The 20,861-nt window shown below is 44.9% G+C and overlaps 1 protein-coding gene across 1 annotated transcript in view; it reads left to right on the top strand.

Annotated features, from left to right (window-relative positions):
* Window positions 1-20,861, top strand: part of ncanb (neurocan b) — a 140,753-nt gene that overhangs the window by 98,461 nt on the left and 21,431 nt on the right. The window contains exon 11 of the mRNA XM_070960763.1: window positions 7,473-7,586. Coding sequence (XP_070816864.1) covers window positions 7,473-7,586 — 114 coding nt within the window. The remainder of the gene's footprint in view (window positions 1-7,472; window positions 7,587-20,861) is intronic.

Raw genomic sequence — 20,861 nt, 5'->3', positions numbered from 1 at the left:
AGCGAAAACCTTTGTGTGACAAACATTTCCATTTCAAAGGCTTCATTTTACAGGATGTCATGTCAATTTATTTTTACATAATGTCGGCTGTGGTTCGGAGGCAATTAGGAGAATGTAAAAAGGGTGACCAGATCCGTCACTGCTGTTGGTTGATAAGGGGGCAGACTGGCACCCAGAGTGTGTTTCTCTATGGGTGTGTGTCACAGATAGAGCCTGAATGAGTGTAAGTTTTCTTCCATGTCGCTGACAAAGAAAAAAATCTTCCTCCGTCGCATTAATATTGTCCCTTCATGCCCTCCATACAACCCTGTCAGATGCAAAGTCTCGGAATGGCATTTACTGGTTCAAAGGTTCTCTGTGTAATTGATCAGGCTGCTGTTTGATCTGCACGGCTGGCATTTAGTCTGCATAGGAAACTGTGCTTTTCCGGCTCTGTTCTTTCAAATGCCCGTAGCCGCAACCGGCAGACGTTTGGCGTGGATGGATTACAGACAACGCATAATGAGATTTGCTTTGCTCACCTCTGCGCTCGTAGTGACTCAACACAACCGCGATGTACAAAAAGGGTGGGCCTGGGTGTGAATGTGTGCGCAGTAATGTTTTTAATTCCTCTCTCCAATGGATTTTTTTCCTCCATTCTTTGTCTGCCTTTCTTCTTCTCTTTAACCTTTTTTGTCTCTTTTTTCCATTGTTACTGCTTCATCTTTTCGCGTAATGAAGCACTTTTTGACCAGTTTTTCACTATTTCCAGAGGCAATTACGCCTACAGAAACTGGACTCTCACTCCTTCACAAGTTTCCCTTAAATGTTAAATAGCTCTTAAAAAAAAAAAAAAAAAAAGTCAGACATAACACTGAATGTCATTGCTCCCACAGCCCTCATTCGGTTGACAGGCAAATGGCTGCAATCTTGACCATCTCAATAGATGTTTGTAGTAGTTTTGGCTTTGCAAATGGGCAGCTGTCATCTTTACTCTCTTTCCACTGCACTCCAGCTACATCACAAACACCTAAACACGGGAACAACAATCACTTAAAATCACGTTCAGAATGAACCTCGTGCAGAGGAAATTGTAGCTATTTTTGTGTCAAAGTCAACAATTGCAAAAACTAAAAGAAAAAAAAAATCTTAAATGCATCTCGCTTTGACATTTTCTTTTATTTGATGTTGTGGGTGAATATTTATGAGTGTTCGGAGTGGAGAAAAGGACATTTCCTGAACCGTCGCCGAGAAGCCGAACTTTAATCCAGCGGGTTCGTGCTGACTCACTTTTCCCCGAAGAAAAAGATTTTGACCGTTAAACGCTTCGACTCCGCGTTCGGAGGAGCAGCCAGCTGGGAGCAGCGGAAGTTTCCGATGTCGCACCGCTGCAGCGTGTGTGACGCTCCGATACCGCGACAAGCTAAAGGCTACAAACGGAAATCCCATCTGATTTGAAAAGGTGTCTTCAAACACTCATCAAACTCACCTTTTACTCGCCTGAAAAAGGTCTAGCAGGGGAATTCTTAAGATTAAAAGTCTCTGACAGCCAGTCTTTTGTGCCAGCACACCCAGCAGTGTTGTAACAGTGGACTGACACCGGAGCTCACTTCCACATCCCTGCAGCCCGAATGAGATATTTAACCACGCACTGGGTCAAATACTTCAAATCTCCAGCCTTTCTCTGTAACGTTAAATATTCAAATAAGCCTTAATCAGAGTTTAAGAAGCATTAAATTCAAACTTTAACCGAAAAGACCGTTCATGTAGGACCCAATCGCTAAAATTAAGAAGCTGATTGAGAAAATGAACCTCTTAAAGTTGATCTTTATGAGGCCCTCGCTTGACCACTGAAGGGCAAGAAGAGTGTCTTTAAACCATCAATTGTAGACTTTCTAATCTTCATAATCCACAGCATCACGTCATATCAAAAGTCATTGAAATTTGCTCGGAAACTTGCAAGAAAAACTTTTGATTTGATCAATCTTAGACAAAATCTCTCACCTCATACTGCTCAATTGACACCTTAATAGCAGGAATCTGTGAAGTGAGAAATTACCAGCAGCTTCAAATCCATTGAGTGCTGCTTTTATGTTGTCATTTTTGTCTAATGTGGGTTTTTAATTAATCCATAGACCTCTCAGGATGCTCTAATACTCACTTAGAGTCCTGTCATATTATTTAAAGTGAACATCTTTTATCCGGAGATGAAAAAAACCTCTTAAATCATCTTAAATCAGCCACTTTTAATCTGGATTCTGCCTTATTATTTGAGCGCAGGATGTTCTCCAATTCATCATTATTAAAAGGCAAACAGTATATAATGTGGAATGTCATAAATAATAAATAATTTCTGACTGAACAATGGAGGACAGCAGCAGAAAGTTAGTCTCTGGTTACCACCCTGTACTTTTTATGACCTCGTTACTCGACCACTAAAATAATATACCATGCCAGTCCTTGGCTGAAGTATCGATTCTTCTCTCCAAGCCTTTATTACCATCTGAGCGGACCCCCTCTCTCTCTCTGCTGGCCTCTTCCCGGCTAAACCCACGAGGATTCATAGCCATGAAATTGCTGATTACGGTTGAGGTCTCATTTATAAAATGGAGAATGGGCTGTTTACTTTTTTATTTGGCCTGAGCATTCACAAACGCCATGGCTGGGCCGAGAATTGAAAGCATAAATCTCACTGTTGTAAAGTGGAAAAAGACCCTTCAGTGGTGGCAAAGTCATAGAGACGGAAGGGGGGCGGCTGTGCTTGGAGCAGGACAGGCAGGCGGTGGCTGGATCTTGGGCTGAAAGTAGCTCCGGTCAGATGATCGGAATTAAATCTGACCTATTCGACAGGCAAATAGTCCCAAAAGGGAGAAGGGAAAGGCTGACCCAGGACCTTCTCCCATCCGATTCCTGTTTGCTCTCCGTCTCCGTCTTTCTCCCGTCTCTCTGTCTCCTTTTCCGTCCCTTTTCAATTATTCATACCCTGGTTTCGACACATGCCTCCAGTAAGCCTCCAGATATTCTGTCAAGCGACACCACCCCCGGTTTGTCTGGCTGCTCTCTCACTATCCTCCCCCATATTCCTGCGTCTCTATTTCCACGTCCTCTGTCCTCAAACTCGTCAGCAACCTCAGACACTCACAGAGAGGCGGGGGATAAACAACAAGAGCCGGTTACATATTTATCCTGCAATCAAACATCCCCATCCAAACTATGTGTTTTTCAATCACCACTGAACCATGTTAAAACCTCAATTTCATATCTGTGGCCTCTCTGTCATTTTGTTAACCACATCAACTTTTACATTCATTTGCCGCCTCCCCTGACAGATTCAAATTAATAATGTTGGCTCAAAGAAAAGCCGGTAGCGTCGCTAGTGTGTTAGCTGCACCCAGCAATTACCACAGCGGCTGGCACCTGTTTATCCCTCCATCCATTCGTCTGCCAGAAGATAAGTGGAGCACTGCTCTCCTCGACTCCCTGGAGGCCGCACTAGTGCCCAGGCCTGATTTTGTTGTACAGGGAGTGAGCCAGAGAGCGGCAGACACACACACACACGAATACAGTCACACACTGCCACCTGCTTAAGTTGGACCGTTCTCTCATTTTTTTTTTTTTTCAAGGATAGTGAAGGCATGACCCTCCCTGCTCTGCCTCTGATTGGCTCCTCCTGATAGTCTCACACTAACCCTATCCAATCCAAAACCAGGATGCCGAAACCTAATTAACCCAACCAACAATGGCAATGAATACGCCCCAATCAGAAGCCGAGTAGGATGACTTCGCCATCCTGAGAATAAAAAAAAATTGGCAGTGTGGACTTTGAGTGGCCTCATCGCGCCGTTTGAGCAGAAGTGAGGCAGGTGGACATCAACAGCCCCTAAGGAACAATGTGTTGCCACGGCCATATGGTACACAGCGGTAACAATAACATTTTATAAAATCAGCTATTTAGTTTACGTTCACTTGGATGACACATTTATCTGCTGAAGAGGGAAAGTCAAATCTGAGTTTGACGTGTGTCAGTATGAACTAGACTATGCACCCTGTGTGAGGCGTGAAGCATCCAGTGCACATAAACTGAAAATAAACCTTTCACTGAAGATGTGTTGCATCCTGAAGTTTATAAAATTAACAAGGTTTGTTGTTCATAGAGTCAGAATTTTTCCATCAGGAAGAATGAGTTGATTTTAATGAGGTAAATACACTTTTTTGCCCAAAATAAATACCATAAACCATTATTTTTTATTATTCTGAGTCATTTTATGTGTTTTAAAACGCGTCTGGAGGGGATCTTTAATTCTTGAAATAGAAGTTAAACCAAAAAATGAAAAGCTCACTGGCGTTTCTCAGAGGTTTCACTTGCAAGTGACCGAACAAGCTTGCAGGTGGACTTTAAGTCAAGGTTGTTGCAGCCTGAATGATACTGGACATTTTTGACTCTGATCCCTTGAATGCAGTTAAACTGTGACCATGATTTGTACGGAGTGGGACGTTTGGTCGTCTCTGGCGGACAAACTAACATCTTTGGCTGACCTGTGCTGCAGTTTTCTTTGCTCTAGCTTTTATGATCTCTATACTTTTTTGTATGAAGACAGCAAACATGAGTGACGCCAGTCGGCTCTAAATCTGAAGCTGCTGTTCGTTCCTCAGCTGTTAATCTTGCGTTGGCAGAGCTTTATCTCATCGAGCCCAAAGACACCAGCCATGTGATTGGTTGTGAGTGACAATGCCCATCTCGTGCAGTCAAGCTACCTGTAGTATCGATCGGCCTGCAAGGATTAGTCTGGTAGTTATTGACCGCTTTTATGCTTGAATTTCTTCAGACATCTGTCAACTTGATGAGATCAAGGTCAGCCTGCGCCAGCTGCTCGTATCGAGAGTATCACCATGTTGGCTGCTGTGATAGATAACGTCTACCCGCCTACTGTGGACCTCCTAATAGCTGATGTTCAGAGCTGTACTTTATTGACCCCAGTGCTCCTAAAATTCCTCGACTCCTTACCTCAGTGCTGCAGTGCTTAATGAGGCCAGATGCTGGCCCATATTAGGCCCAGAAGTTGGTTGTTTTTTTTGGTTTTTTTTTTGAACAGCTGTACCAGCAAACTGCTCATCTGTTGCTTCACAGCGTAGAGGGAGGAATGTTTTCAGTGTCCGTCATTCATCAGACGTCATATTTCAATTACATGGAGAGCCTCAGAGGGATCTGTATTCATGTAGTCATAAATCATGTGGATCTTTACGGGTCGTATCGCTCTGTTTTGTCCAGCTGTCCTGGTAATTTGCTGCTGAAACACTGAGAGAGAAATGATATGGTTTCAAATGCTTGAGGTATTTTACTGTAAGTAGAATTAAATTGCAAAGGAGATTATTTCAATTGTGTTTTCGTTTTCCAATCACACCTTGACTCCTGCACCATTTAACAGCATTAATTCAGCGTGGTGTGTCGTCACTGTACAGCTTTGCATTTGACTGGAGCCTCTTGTTTGGCCAATAATCCTGCAGAGAGACGTTTTCACTCACTGCTCTCAGTGTTGAAACTTTAAAGATGATTTCATGTTAAGATTTCATAAAGGCCTGGGATTAGCGTGGCTGTCACAGGACACCTCATTATTATTAATCAGCCAAACCTTTTCATTCAGTTTCCAGTAGCTTTATCAGAAATGCTTCAGCCTGTCAGCAGCTGTTTGCTTTGTGACTGATGGTACTGATGTCAATCTACTGTAGAGGCATGTATCTCCCAACTATTAGAGCCTTTAACAAAGTGCTCTTGATCATGCATTTATACAAGATTAAAGGGGTCCTCCAGCAATTTTGAATGACACGTCTCTTAAAGACAGACACATTAAAAAAAAAAAAAAAAGCGGTGGAAACTGAAGCATCAGAGTCTGAGATATCCTGACTTTCACTCCCTGATATGAGTCAAGCTCCAGACCTGACAGATGAATCTCATAACTCATCAGCATCTTTCGTTAAACCTTCTCTGCTTTCTAAAAGTCCAGCCAAATTGAGATAACTGATTACCTCACTTTGACATAACCCGGGTTTTTTTCTTTTTCAAACTTTGAAGAACCACTGAAGACGTTACGCAACTGTTTTCACTGGCTGACTTTTACTCCCTGTGACAAGTAAACATGTATAAAATCAGTGGCGCGGCCTATAAAGCGAAAAACTTAACAAGCCTTTGTTATTGCTTCCTCCTAAAAATGTGGATCGGCTGTCCCGTTGATGTCAGATTATCTGAACGGGACTTAAAGCTCGTTGTCATTTCCATGCTGTGCGCTGTGTGTGCCACTCTCTTGCTAGCCTGTTATTTTCTCCTCTTTCTATATTTTACTTTCTCGGCCCGTCACGAGTCAGACAGACAGGCAGTTATACACGGATATGCAGCGATTCGCTAAACCAACACGAACACCATCTCATTCTGGCTCCTCTGGCTGCGTCTCTACCTCCTGCATCTAATTCAGCCTTTAATATCAGCCAGCCCAAAGCGGGGCACCAGCAATGAAGCTGTCACGCTGTTTTATCCGAACAGACTCTTCCGCCCCAAACACTGTCTGCCTGCAAAGCCCCTGTAATCCAACCCTGAAACTTGCCAACTTCCCAGACTCGCAGCAGCATATCACCTCTGTCTTTCTCTCCCCCCCACCCATGTTTTCATTACCTCTCCTTCACACTGCTGTTCTCTGTTTTTGAGCATCTATCCCCGCATCGCTCTTTCTCTTCAGACTCTCTCCAGCCTCCCCCATCTCCATTCACTTCCCCCTCTGCTTCCCTCCCCTCCCATGACCTCTTGCCAAGGCCCCAGGGACTCACTCAGTTGTGGGATACCAGCTGCAGTTTTAATGATTTTGCCCCCAGGCCCAGATCAGCCGGTGAAATACAGTTACCATTTTTCAACAGAGTGAGAACTTTCACCCCTGCAGCTCCTCTACGAAATATGTGTGAATTTGCGTGCGAGTGTGTGTGTTGTGTATTCAAATATTCAGAGCTGATTTTGACATTAGATCTAAGAGATCGTTTTGGTCACTTTTGCAGACGTTAAAATGGATTTGCGTGCAGTTTTTCTTGCTACCAGCAAGGCGACTCGTGCATCAGTGCTGGCAGCGTTCAAGCTCATCCAGCTGAACGTCTTCCTCCCTCTAATCTCCACATCTTTCTCTTTCTACCTTCCGCCCGGCTCCGTACTCTCCCTCGCTCTCTCAGCTCAGGTTTGACGGCAGAACAGCGGCACGTCCTGCAAACACATTGCAATTAGCATCATGCGCTTCAGTGCATCCCAAACCGCTCACTGATGAAGTTCAATCAATTCGCTTTAATTATAACTTTCACAGAAACGCCTCTAATCTCTCCAAAAGTTTTGATCTCTCAGGGGTTTGTTCGGTAACAAGCTGCGGCAGGTAGTTTAAAAAGTAGCCGTAGGAAAGTGTGTTCAAGTGTATAGCATCTGACTCCCCCCATCTCCTTCTCTCTCCCCCTTTCTCTCCCTCCAGACATTGACGACTGCCAGTCTAATCCATGCCAGAATGGAGGAACCTGCATCGATGAGATCAACTCCTTTGTCTGTCTTTGTCTGCCCAGCTATGGAGGAGCTACGTGTGAGAAAGGTAACAATGTGGATGAAAAGTAGGTGGGAGGAAGCGGAGAGGGGGGAAAGAGGAGGATGGGGGAAGCGGAGTGATGGAGGAAATGATTAAGACTAGTGTGAGGAGATGGTAAAAATGAAGGCAGTGAAGGAGGAGACAAAGAAGGTGGAGAAGCGAGGTGATGTGACAGTGGAGGATGAAGATAAAGAGATAAAGGGGAGGGGGGTTTATGAGAAGGTGATGCTGGAAGAGCAGCATATGGAGACAGAGGTGGAGAGAAAACAACCAGGTTGGGGAAGATGGAGTTAATGAGGATGTGTAAATGGAAACAGTGGCACAGGGGAGGATGAAGATATGAATGTAGACAAAGAGGTGGTGGAGGAAGAGGAGGAGGGTGAGGGAAGCCCTTTGGAATAATGTATCAGGTTTGTGCAGAACACCTGCGTCCAGCTGGTTTCGTCTCTCATTACGGGAATTCCCTTGTGAGAAGGCGGCCGTGAAGGAGGCTGTTCACAAACCGCACGTTACACGCAAACAATGCCGACGTGCCAGAGCAAAGCGCCGAGGAAAAGCGGCAGCTGGTGCATCCGTTACAGCTGAACGTTTGGGTTTTTGACAATCTAAATGGAAAGACGCCCGGATTTTTTAAAAGGAGTCGATTGGATCAGGACAGTGTTCGCCTGCATTTCATTTCATCGTGCAGCCAAAATGTTTCATGTGTCCTGCTTGTTGAGAAAATTCTTCCAGTAATAGACAGGGAAAAGAAAAATTGGTGAGTAAGTGCACATCAGCCAATCGTGAGCCACATTACCTGGTTAAACAGTTAAACCACAAACCATTTGAGCTGCAAAAAGTCACCACTCACCCAAATTATTCAATTTCTTTGATCTGATTTTGAGCTTTTTTTGACTTTTTGATCATAAAAAAAACCTCTCAATTCCCAGGTATCTTGTCTTTAAATAGATAGAATAGAGGGATGTAATAAATGTGTGTGTTTGGAGTTTCCTTTCCAGCGAGCTGCGCAATTACTGAATTATGCAAACTCTACATCTCTTAAAACACAAGATTTGAAATAGCACAATTAAAAATGAAAGAACGGAAACAAAGAAAGAGAGCCGGAGAGACGAGGAGAGACTTTTAGGAGACGGGTAAGAGAGCGAGGAGGGAGGTTAAGGAGCTGCTCTGAATTACGTAAAGGCATGCAAAGGCCTATCGGCCCGGCGTGACCTTTGACCTCAGCTTTCAGAAGAGTTGCGACTTTGAATATGTGTTTTTTCTCGCTCTGCTTTTTACTGCCGCGCTCTGGTCTGATCCGGGACTCCAAGGGCCGAGCAATCGATAGAGGGAGGAGGGAGTGAAGAGAGAGAGGCAGCCGACGAAAGCAGGACATTTTAAATGGCGTCGAAACCAAAGCAGTTTTGGCAGCCTCTAACAGAGAAAATTACACGTTCACAACACAAAGAACTCACCACCAAATTATCTTTTCACTTCCTTTCATGTGTGCAGGCTTGTTGGCTGAACCAGAACGGTTTGGCACACCAGCGCCTACAGACACACATCAGCCGCTGACTTAAACTGTCACATCTCTGCTCGAGCTGACTGGTGGAAAAGCCCTCGTCGCCTTTGTTTACATCTCTGCGCTCACATCTGTTGCTAAACTCTCTAACGCAGCCTGCTGGCCCAGACCTCACCACAAGTTGGTGAGGAGTCACAGGAGGATTAACTGGTGAGGAGGAAAAGGGGAAAATGTGTTTCTGGGACACGGGAAGATGTTCTTTTCCTCACACTTTTCTTTTATCTCGGCTGGCTTCCTGTGAAATGTTGGATGGTTCACTTCAGGCCAACAGAAGTCACTCTGTGGTTGAACTCACAGTCACACGATGTCACTCTGACGTCATCAGGGTGCTCAGGTGCAGTTACAAACTGACATTGAGAGCAGTTACCAGGCAGGGAGGGTGTAACAGAAGATGCTGTGAGTTGCATTATGGGAAACGTATGATCCAGTGATTTTGGTGCTGGAGCAGTTTTAGGGACTAAACATCTGGATATCTCGGCCTTTGCCGCCTCACTTTGATCGCTGTGTTTCTTGAAAGTCCTCCAACTTTCTCGAAGCGCTCTTTAATCTTAGCTGCCCTTTTTGATCTTTCACCACAGCGAGTGTAACTTAACTCGCTGCTTTTTGTAATTTCCCCGTGGTCATGTTTGCCTCTTTAATATTCATGCCCCTCCTGCGGTGCAGATCATACATAAACAAACATTCAAAAGCCACAGAGGCTGCACAGTATATGAGTTGTACGTGGCTGCTGTGTTTTAACTTCAGGCAGGTTAAAGCTCACCTTGAGTGGGCAGCTTGTTTAAGTCAAGGCAGGTCATTAAAGCGTGAGTGGTAGAAACACTTGGTCTATCAAGCCTCACAGGCTCCGGCGTCACCCGCCTTCACTGTTGCATTTCTTTCCTCTTTCCCGAACACACAACTCCAGAGTGCACCTCTCAATTTGACATGCGCCGGGGCTGCGCGTACGCTTCCTCTCCTGCTGCGGCGCCGCCTGAATGGCTGATTGGGAGCAGCAGGTCTGATTGTGTAAATCTGAAGTCTCTGTTTTCTTGTCGCTTTTGTCTCTCGCTGCTCAGCTCTCGCAGAAATATAGGATTCAGCTGTGAAAAGTACAATTCGCAACAGGCGTCGCTCTGCCATTTCGGCGTGATCTCAGTTTGATATCCAGAGCGGGGCGGTGCGTGGGGGGTGGGCGTCTGAGCAGAGACGTGAGCGGTGGAAATGAACTCTTTCGTTCCGCCGAGGCCTCCGTCCATTTAAATGTCACCCGATTGGCCCCTGCCTGTCCAAAGTGGTTCAGCTCCCCGTCTCATTTGCTGTGTGTTCTTCAGCGCGTGTGTTTGGCCACGTTCAGGTGCATGCGATGTGAGCTAACAGCCACGGATGCTGGGTAGATCCGGTCGGCTGCTGGCTCCCTCTGGCCCGTTACCATGGTGATCCCATCTGAGAGTCAATAATAGCAAGTTGACAGGGCTGAAGGTCCTCCAGCGAAGGCTCTGAGTGAGTGGAGGGGACCGCTTGTTATTCTGGATTTTTTACAATTATATTAACATTTTTCTGCTTCTTGTCGCTGATGAGGAGTTTGGTTTAAAGCTGTTTTTGTCCTGAACGCTGTTTGAAATTTCTGAGCTTCAGAAATTGATGATTTTTTTCAGCCGTATTCTTGTTATTTTAATGATCAGCTCTGTAAATGCAGCTATGCGGAACCACGGTCCATCCTCTCGCAATTGCGTTTTCATCAGCTCTGTGTCGCTAATGAAGTGATATTTGCTGAAAAGAAAAGGCAGTTGTGATTAAAGCAACACAGACATCAGTCACTCTGCTCTCATCCCAGCAGAGACTGACTGTTGAGTCTGTCCTGCTGTTTTTTTGGCTCGCTGCCTAATCAGCGGAGGCAGAAACCAAATCTCTCTCAGCCTGACTGAAGTGAAAAGTGACAGAGGAAGCATTAGCTGGTTTCTTCTCATCAGCTCCTTTCCTCCAGTCTGTCGTTTTATCCGTCTCTTTCTAGGGAGAAAAACGACATAATGTGTAAGTGTGGATTTGTGACTTTGCTATTCCGCTACTGTAGACACCTGTGTTTCATGTTGCCTTCCCTTTTTCATTTCTCCGTCTACCTTTCTGCTGTCACTCCCTGCACTTCTTGCATCTTTTTGTGCCTCTCATCTCTGATGCACAGCAGGGGTTTTTGTCACACTGTGTGTGTTTGTGTGTCGCTGTGTGAGTGTGTGTGTGTACAGGATGCATCTGCTGTTTTACAGTGACTGTGTGTGTGTGTGTGTGTGTGTGTGTGTGTGTGTGTGTGTGTGTGTGTGTGTGTGTGTGTGTGTGTGTGTGTGTGTGTGTGTGTGTGTGTGTGTGTGTGTGTGTGTGTGTGGATGCTTGTGTGATGCTTTCACGTTTCGCAGAGCTGTGAAGTTGGAGATCTTTCAGCTAACACAGCCACACATACACACATTTTCCTATTGTGAAGACTCTCAATGGCATAATGAATTCTTCAGCCTGGAACCTCATAGCCATCGACACCGCGTGTCCAACCCGTTCCTCTAATCTTAACCGTAAAGTCTAACCCTCAAACAGCCCTTTGGAGACATGAGGTCTCTGCAAAATGTCTTCACTTTTCCAAAAATTCCTCACTGTTCAAGGTCTAAAAGTCACATTTGTCCTCACAAAAGCAGAAGCACGAAAGCTATTTGTTCTGTTTCTTTTCTGCTTTGGTGGCACGCTGATACACTATTTGTCACACACACACACACACACACACACACACACACACACACACACAAACAAACAAACAAACACACTCTACCTACCCTTGAACCCTTATAAATATGAAAAGATGTCTTCCCTCTCTTATCCAACAGCAGCTTCACTCATCACTCCGACTCATAGTTACAAAACAGCCAGTTTAATAAAACAATAATCCAATCCACCGGAAATAAGCCCTCCTCCCTTCTCTTGCAGCCTCTCTCCCCTTGTTTCCTAACAGAACAAATAATCTACAAATTGGAAACAGAAAGCCTGTGTTAAAAGGATTGTGCAGCTAATTAATCCCAAGGTGTCTGGCTGTTGCTTGGTTATCTGTGAGGAATATGTTTGCCTCCACCCTAAGCTCACAGACAAGACCAGCATTTCATCCATCTTCTTCTGCACCTCCTCTGTTCTTTGCCCCGCTCCCCTCGTCAAATCATTCATACTTCTTCATTTTTATTTGACGTTTGGTTTTGGGAGAAATCCCCCAGTAGGCTGCACAGTTGCTACTGGCAAGTATGACTGGCAACTGGTTGAGCGGCACACAGAGGCTAACGCAGGCGAGCAAGCTAATGAGTTTAGCCTGGAAGTGTGTTGCCGGGGTTTGCAGCCTTCAAAAAAGCGCACTGAGACCATTATACACCACCACTGTCCATTGAAACCAGTGTAAATCCAGTATAAGTCAAATTGTTGCAGGCAAGAAAACAAAAACTAGACAGTGTTACAAGGAACCTAAAGAAAAGTAGAGCACAACTTCCCCCAAAAAAGAGGACGGCGGGTGAATCTGGGGCACACAGATAGGAAGACTTTTGAGCACATTGACGCCAACAGCAAACAGCAGCGCTGCAGACGATGTCTTGTGGCTTACACACTGAGACTAATGAGGGAGAGAGCAGACTGAGCTGACTAACAGCGCTGGGAAGTGCTTTGGAAAGCACCAGATGCAGTCCTTCTGTCACTCCATCACTGTGCACTTTTTATCACTGTCTCACTCAAACCCATCCCATTTCTTATCCTACCTTCTCTTTCACATATTCATCTTCTCACGCTCACAGTGAAGGCAATTTACTTCTAATTTCGAGTCGTTAGCAGTGAATGAATTAAAGAAATTGGGAGCATATTGAGTGTGCTTTGGATTAAACAGCCCTGTTGAAACAGCTCAGCCCAGGGAGCTGCTTTCACAAGCTCATGCATGAGGTCGTGTATATTTCATATAGGGCGTATCTGATCTGATATCTTGCAGGAGAATGGATTTGGCATCCTATTTCAAACCTGCAAAAATCATTTATTACGAACCGTAACCACACAGTTTCCCCAACCTCATCTCAGTGTTTTAATTGCCTAACTTTATCCATTTCCTAAGCATAGCTAATTTCCCTTAACCACAGTTCTTCCCTCATCTTAAAGAGGAGGTGTGCTGATTTTAAGCATTGCACAGGGCAGTACTAAGAGGCTCCAGAGGGAGCTGTGTGCAGCCTGTCCTCGAATAATGTCGCTTGAGTCAGAGCCAGTTGAGGCCAAAGAGTACATGTTTGAAAATGAAAAAATCTCTGTAGCTCGCTCCTCATGTCTGCTTAAAGCTAGAGGCTCCAGGCTACATTTGCGACTATTAGCATAACAAGCTGAACTGTCAGAGGTCAAGCATTGTGGGTAATGTAGGTGCCAGGTGATGAGTGCAATAAAGGGGATGATATGTGTGTTTTTGTGCAGTCTATTGTTGGTCGAATGGGTGCAATGCTAAATCAGAGGAGCGCTCTTTTAAGTGGAGAAATGGAGATATACTGCAGTCGTATTAATGTTCTTTTTATGGTACTCTTGCTTGAAATTCAGCTGAAGCTTTCTGCTGATCAGGGTACAGACCAGGCTATCATAGGTGTCAGCTCCTTTGCCCCCTTCGTGCTGTTTGCTGGAGGTGCCCATTCTTGAAATCCCATTGGTCACTTTTTTTCTTTTTAACCCACAGCCCACTGAGCACTTTGGCTGAACGTGTGGTCTAAAAGCTCCAGTTTGCTGTTTAATATTAGTCCCTCGTCCTTTGCTTGTTGGTTATTTTCTTTTCTCCGTTCTCGTTGTCGGAGTGGGTGGCTTTGTGACTCAGCATCGGCTTTCAGAGTTGACCCCCAGAGGCTGAGAAAGAATGCGTCTGAGTTCGCCAACTTTTGCTTCAACACTTACCTGCCCAGCCGCCGCTGTCTACGCCGGCGACTCAGCAGAAAGCTCAGCTCAAAATTAATTTTTGTGCATCCTCGGGGTCTTTAGAGGGTATTAATGCTAATGAAGATTCATGCATTCTAATAACGCGTCGAGAGGGACACCTGCCAAGACCGAGAACAGAGGAGCCTGAGCTTCAAGGCTTGCGTTGCCCACAGTGGCCTCCTGAAGAGGGACTCAGGTGCACAAACACACTCACAGGCAGGTACACACATAAAATATCCCTGAAGTTTTGCTGAAGCCTGGCAGAGGCTATTCAAATGGAATAACAGCAAGGCAGCATCTCGCTCCATATGCTATTGTGTTCAACACTTGCCAATTCTCTCCCTTAAAAGGAAAGCAGGAGAGATGAGGGAGTAACTTATTTTCATCCAAGGTGCTTAATTAGACAATGTTCCTGAAGCAACAGTGATTCTCTTCTCCCGAGCAAATGAGGGGGAAAAAAAGGGTGAATAAAAGAGAGAGAAAGGAAGCATCAGAGGAGGCGTTACAATAGATGAAAAGAGAGGGAGAGACGGAGGGAGAGCGTTCCTCCACCGTGCATTAATGTTTCATGAACATTTGTGATGGAGAGGTGCTAAACAGCACTTGGAGCTGTGCGAGAGGTGTAACATGCTCCTGTACTTCCTCTAATTTTCCCCAAGAAAACTATTATCCGATTCATGATGCCAGGCTTGTGGTATCGCACATCCATTTGTCTTTCATTTACTGTCATCCCGCGGCCATTTCCACCACAGTAATGCACAGCAACCCTTTCAGGAAGTCAGGAACTGGCATTTCAGCCACAGGAAAATTGCTCCAGTTTTGGTTCCTGCTCCTATCGTATTACTTTCCATTGACGCTGACACAGACCTCTAATGGTGGCTGCATGCTGTGAGTATCAATAGGATGTTTGTAAAGAAAGCTGACCTCCCGATCTAGAAAGAAGCACAGAGAAATAGAAAAATGTTCTTTATTTGCTTATTATTTTAATGGCATCATCCATGAATGTCTCCTTTTTCCAGCATCCGTCACAGTCTCACATCAGTTACTTACAGCGATAAACACGATGACTCAGTTATCTTGTCATTGCCTTTTCGTCCTTTATTGGTCTAACTAGCTCACAGTTTGTCTGAAAGTTCAAATGTTGTTCCAGAGTTTAATTCTTAGTGACAAACTGAAGAATATCATCAGTTTGTCTTATATTGCTGTTACTGCTTGGCACGGCGCCAAAGCCTGCACACCCACGCGTTGCATATTTAAAAATGTGTAGAAACAGAAAACGAGACATTATGCTTTATCAAGCAGCCTCTCTGCTTGTTAACATTAGCTTAACTCCAGTGACTGACCCCGTGCAGCACTCCAGAGAAGTCCCGTCCTCGACTGAAGCCGTGTGGAGGCAAAGTTATCGCCGGCTGACAGGCGGCTGAGAGCACGCATGTAAATAACACAACTTCTGAGTGTTACTGACTTCTCCTCTTATGGTAGAGGCTAACAGCCTCCCACACCTCCCGCCCTTGTGTGAGACTAATGCATCCTGCAGCGGTTTGTCCTCAGAGCGCGCGGAGAAGAAACTGATCTCACTCGTGTTCGTTTATGTGTGAGCTTTACATTAGCTGCATGCTGACAGACCATTACCTGCCCATACTTTCTACAGTGGCACAAGCAAAGATGCAGACAGTGGATCCACGCAGATGCTTCAGTCGTGTGTGCCGTCTTGACTTTATACCAATTACACAGCCCATTTGAATAAACTGGACCAACTTTTTGTCTGTTTACCATAAGAGCCCGCGCTGCCCTCGCTTTTACCTCTTCCATCAGCATCGATCTGCAAAAACACGTCTATGGGCTAATTATGCAGAGTGAGCCTTCAGACTGGCATCAGTCATTATGTTGCACTCTGAAGCTGTTTTACTGTAAAATCCATTACTCCTAATTGTGGGAATCACACTATTAGGACGTTCCATTAATCAACACTGCACTCATAATAACCGTTAATAATTCCGCAGCCGCTCTCGCAGTCTCCTCACATTCTCACCTTTTGTCGCTGGCAATCAGCAGATTCTCCCTCATCTCCCTCGCTCTCACTTACTCCCTCTCTCTCTGGACCGCTGTCATCTGCCCTCTTGCAAATGGCACACTGAGCTGTCAGCCTTCAAAGAGTCACACGGGGAGGAGGCAAAATGGCAGCGCGCACACACGTGCAAACACACACCGCTTCATCATTCAGGGGATCTAAAAAAAAAAGGCGAGCAGCAGAAATATCACTCGGTGATGTGGATAAACGACCCAATCAGTCAGCTGGAAGTGTATGGCCTTTTATTTCCTAACTGCCGCTCACTAAAGTCTGTGGGAATATTAATCGCTGAAACATACCCCCCACCTCTCTGCTCGGCTGACAGAGGGAAAACGGGAAAAAGAAGACGGCTTGAATAATGTCTAAATATTTGAAGAGGTTGATGTGATGTCGGGCTTTGAGCCTCACTGTCAGCGAGTGGGAGAAGAAATCAGCAGAGACTAGGTTGAAGATCTGAGGGGGAGAACGCACGCCTGTTTATTTTTTTATCTCTGCTTTTCTTTCTCTCTCTCCATCTCGCTCTCTGTTTCTATGACTGTTTCACTTTCTCATTCTGTCTCTTTCCCTTTTCTGTCCTCCCACTCTTGATCTTACCGTGTTTGATGCACTTAGTTTGTCTGCCTTTGCTTTTTTGTCTTCCTCGGACGCCGAATTGCTTTATATATGTATGCAAAGTCACAGTCAGTCTACAGTTTGCAGTTCCAGCACAAGTCACACATTATGATAATAATAATGAACTTTATTTGTTATTTGTAAAGCGCCTTTCATTAAAGCATGGCAGCGCAAAGTGCTTTACAACAAAGAGCTCACATGCAAGTGTCTCATATAATCAAATAGACAAATGAACTTAAGGCAGGGATCGGAAATTAATGGAGAGAATCAAGCAAGTCACGAGTCAGGTCATACAAAGTTCTTATGACTCTGTGTTTGCGTTCTAGCTAAAGTTTTACCAGCCAACAAGTTGCCAAAAAGTGCACATTCAGGTACCTTCTGTGTGAGTGTTGTAGTGATGGACGTTGTGGTGGTCGTCTCACAGCGGCCGTGCACACTGCTGTTCTCTGTTAACACCCTCTTCAACAGCATAATCCATGAATCCAAATTTTATTATTTTTGGACGAGCCCCCTCCAGGAGAGCTGCCCCATGCATTGGCCTCTGCTGGTCTTCTGCATCCTGCAAGGTTGCCAGGTTTCATGCATTGTGCTAGAAATCACTGAATCCTGTTGCAGTGATTTGCTCATGTTTGAGGACTTGACACTTCCTGTGCAAGTCTCCCCTCTCCTCCCAAATTTCCAAGTCATGTGACTTGAGTCCCCCACCTGCGCCTTATACTGCCGCTCTGGACCCCACGGCAGTCGGCGTGTGACTCACTGAAGGTGTGGATGTTTAATTTACGGATGAATGTGTTTTTTCTGTCTGTGTGACACCTTTCCTGTCCCTGTTCCTGTAGATAACAACCCGCTGTCCACCATCATGAGCCAAACTGGACCCTCTCCCACTACTAATACAATGGTAGCAGCTGCCATGGGCGCAAATATTCTGAGCAGGTAGCTTCCAGGTCCGATGACAGAGTGAAAGAGTCAGCAGAGGAGAATATTACAGCGGCAGCGACTGTGGATGGTCCCATAAGAGTAGATATGACAGTAGTAACACTGTTCTACCTAATGCTAATCCACTGCTCTTTGTTCAGAAGCATATTGTTGGTGTTACATGGAGGAGCGTGGCTGCAGAATGCTGATCCTGAAGCAGAGACAGTGCAGCACAGCAAACTGTGAAAACATCCAATATAACATAAACGCTTCCATAATTGTCAAATCTGGTCATTTAACATTAGTAGGAATTCTGAAACAGGACCCTGAAATGTATTTCTGCAAACTGGAACAAACAGGGAAGGAACCAGCCCTGGTCACCGTTCCTTGTGCTAAAGAAAGAAACACTGACGTGCAAAAGGCTAAAGCTAACTGACAGCTCAAAACAAATATTACATATAAGATATTTCTTTTTTTCTGAGTTTAACTGCCATCCTATAACTATGATGTTTTTAAGTTGTCACAATACACATATTCATTAATGCAAAATTAATTAGTTTGGACAAAGGTGACCTTATTAATAAAGCAGAAATCATAATGTGGTTGGAACAAAATACAGCAAAACAAAGCTTTAAGTGGTCCCTGCACAGTGAAATGGGTTGTGTTCTTACCTGAAGCATAATACTGATATATAGGCAGTCATACTGCAACTGTTGCCTGAAGGAAGAAAATTTTCAATACATTTCTGAAGATGCCATATTTTTTCCAGGATCATCAGTAATTTAAATGGAGCTTTTGTCTCCCCCCTCTGGCAGTGAGTGTAATTACACACTGTCGATGTGTTTCCTCTTAACTGTTGAAGTCTATTCTGTCGCTACCATTTCTTCCCCCTTCAGCTCTGGCAAAACCAATCACGCTGTCAAACACAGAGAGATTTAACTGGTGGTGATAGGCTTAATCAGCATTGTGTGAACTCATTTAACGAGGGCTTGAATGGAACAGGCGTTCATTTATATGAAAAAGTTGTTTTCAGGGTGACAAGATTTTCCTACATTGTCAGCTGAGCTCACATGTAAAAGGGTTTTCTCTTGTCGCCACACAATAGAATGAAATCATCTTTGCTATACTTTCCTTACATGTACCCAGTTTTTTCTATCAAGTGATTGCCAACGCATGACGGACAGACGCTGTGCTCATATTCAGAAGCACGAGTGGATCAACGCTCCCACTGCGCGTTGTGAAAGGAAACCTATGAGAAATGAGAAGGGCAGTTCAAATGGGAAGTTAAACCCAGGCTCGTCTTGCTGTTAAGGTAACAGAGCTGACCGCTGATCCACCGAGCCACCCAGAGGAGGCTGAAAATGTGAAAGTGGCTAATTGGGTTTCATGTCATCAACGTGTTTCGAGGCCATCAGATTAAATCCCCAGACGATCAGGAGAAAGTTGAGCTGGCGAAGTAATGAAGCAATTGTCCACATTTGCATTTACAATAACCGTCAGAGCAGCTTACATCACTGCTCAGAGGACAAGATCGAGTTAGAACAGATGTCCAGTGTCCCCACCGACTGTCTGACCTGAAGTTCTAAAGCTGCATCGGACAACAAACGGACATGAGAGCTCATATCTTTTGCTGTGTTTTGAATAAAATCAGTCATCTGTCATCACGTGCTTGTTGCATTAGGGACCCAGTATGCAACAGCTAAAAGTAGTACTCAAGTAGTTCTATTAAAGCAAAACACTGGGGTGATGGTTTATTGCTGTAGTTTGAGTGTGTGACAGATTTCGGTCTAATAATCTCTCTGAGTGCTCGGTATAGTATTCGGTTTGCTCAGCTGAATGACAGGAATGAATTTTAATGTCAGTTTTGTCATATCTTTAATGTGATTGACATGGATTTATGTTCTCAAAATGTCCGTGGTGTGATAGAAACCTCGTTTTATATATAAAGAACTGCTAAAAATGATCTGTGAACATTAGTTGATCCAATTCTTACGTATTTGTAACTATAAAATATTGTAGAATTGGCCAATTTCTGAGTATCTGATCAAACAACATTAAAAAAAGACAGCAAATCCAATCGGGCGGCAGCTTTTGGTACTTGACAGACACGTTCAGTCGATACCAAAAATCTTGAGGTTCCTTCTTCAGCCCTGCCTGTGACTCACTGTCATCGTGGGGATTGGCTGCTTCTTTGCTGTGTGTAGGGCTCCATTTCCACCAGACCTGCAGTGCTGTGCGGGACTAAATGGCTGCATGTCAAACAGGAAAGTGGATGAAAGATGAATTTCAAACGCTGCTGAATTGCACCAGAGCATCGAATAGTGATAAAACCGGACAGACACCTGCCTCCATAAATTTCCCAGATATATGCAAACATTACTCTCTTCATCCTTCATTTCTTTCGATCTGCAGCCAACATGCGCGTGTGAATGCTGCAGCGGGTACGCATCCATCTGCATCTGGATTTTGACCTGTCAGAGCTTTATGTTCCCTGTATGAGACACGACAAAGACATTGCCCTCAGTAACACGCTGTAGTGCGTGTTGGACAGACTGTGGGGTTTTCTCACACGTCCCTCATCATCATCACTCACTGTCAGTGTGTTTGTCACTCACACTTTCTGCACCGGAGGCATTCATGTACCGCCTCTGAGCTAGCTGATGCGCTGAGCTGCAGGACAGAAAATACAGAAATACATATTGAATCAAAGCAGATTTGAGAGAGTTTTGCCAAAGCTCACAGTGGGAGACCAAATGCAGCTCCTCCTGAGGAGCCAGTGCTGCTTTGACCCTGCGCACTGCATTTTATGAAACGGTGTCACAGCATTGTGCCTCAACAACATCGTGAATGGAGGAGAGCTTAACAGTCTGAAAAGCACTTACACTCTCATCGAGTATGAAGGTTTTTAGGCCCCTATTTCACATTACAGTATAGAAGGACTTTCATAATGGACTCCCCTCCTCTCTTCCTTTTCTTTCAGCGGCCAAAACTGCATCTCTCTGCATACTAAACAGAACCCCATACGGCCCAATTTGCACCGCCCAATTTACTGGTGTCGCTTCAGATTTGTTGGAGGAAAAGCTGAGGCCTTTTCCCTGATCCCTACACTGCAGGGAGGGAGGGGGCACAAGAGGGGGGTGAGCAGGAGGGGAAACTCGAGGTGGCTTAGCCGACAGATCGAGCCTGAAGCATACGT

The sequence above is a fragment of the Chaetodon trifascialis genome, chromosome 4, assembly GCF_039877785.1.
Source record: "Chaetodon trifascialis isolate fChaTrf1 chromosome 4, fChaTrf1.hap1, whole genome shotgun sequence".
NCBI lineage: Eukaryota > Metazoa > Chordata > Actinopteri > Chaetodontiformes > Chaetodontidae > Chaetodon > Chaetodon trifascialis.
The sequence above is the reverse complement of the archived record's forward strand: the minus strand, read 5'-3'. Positions and strand labels throughout refer to the sequence as shown.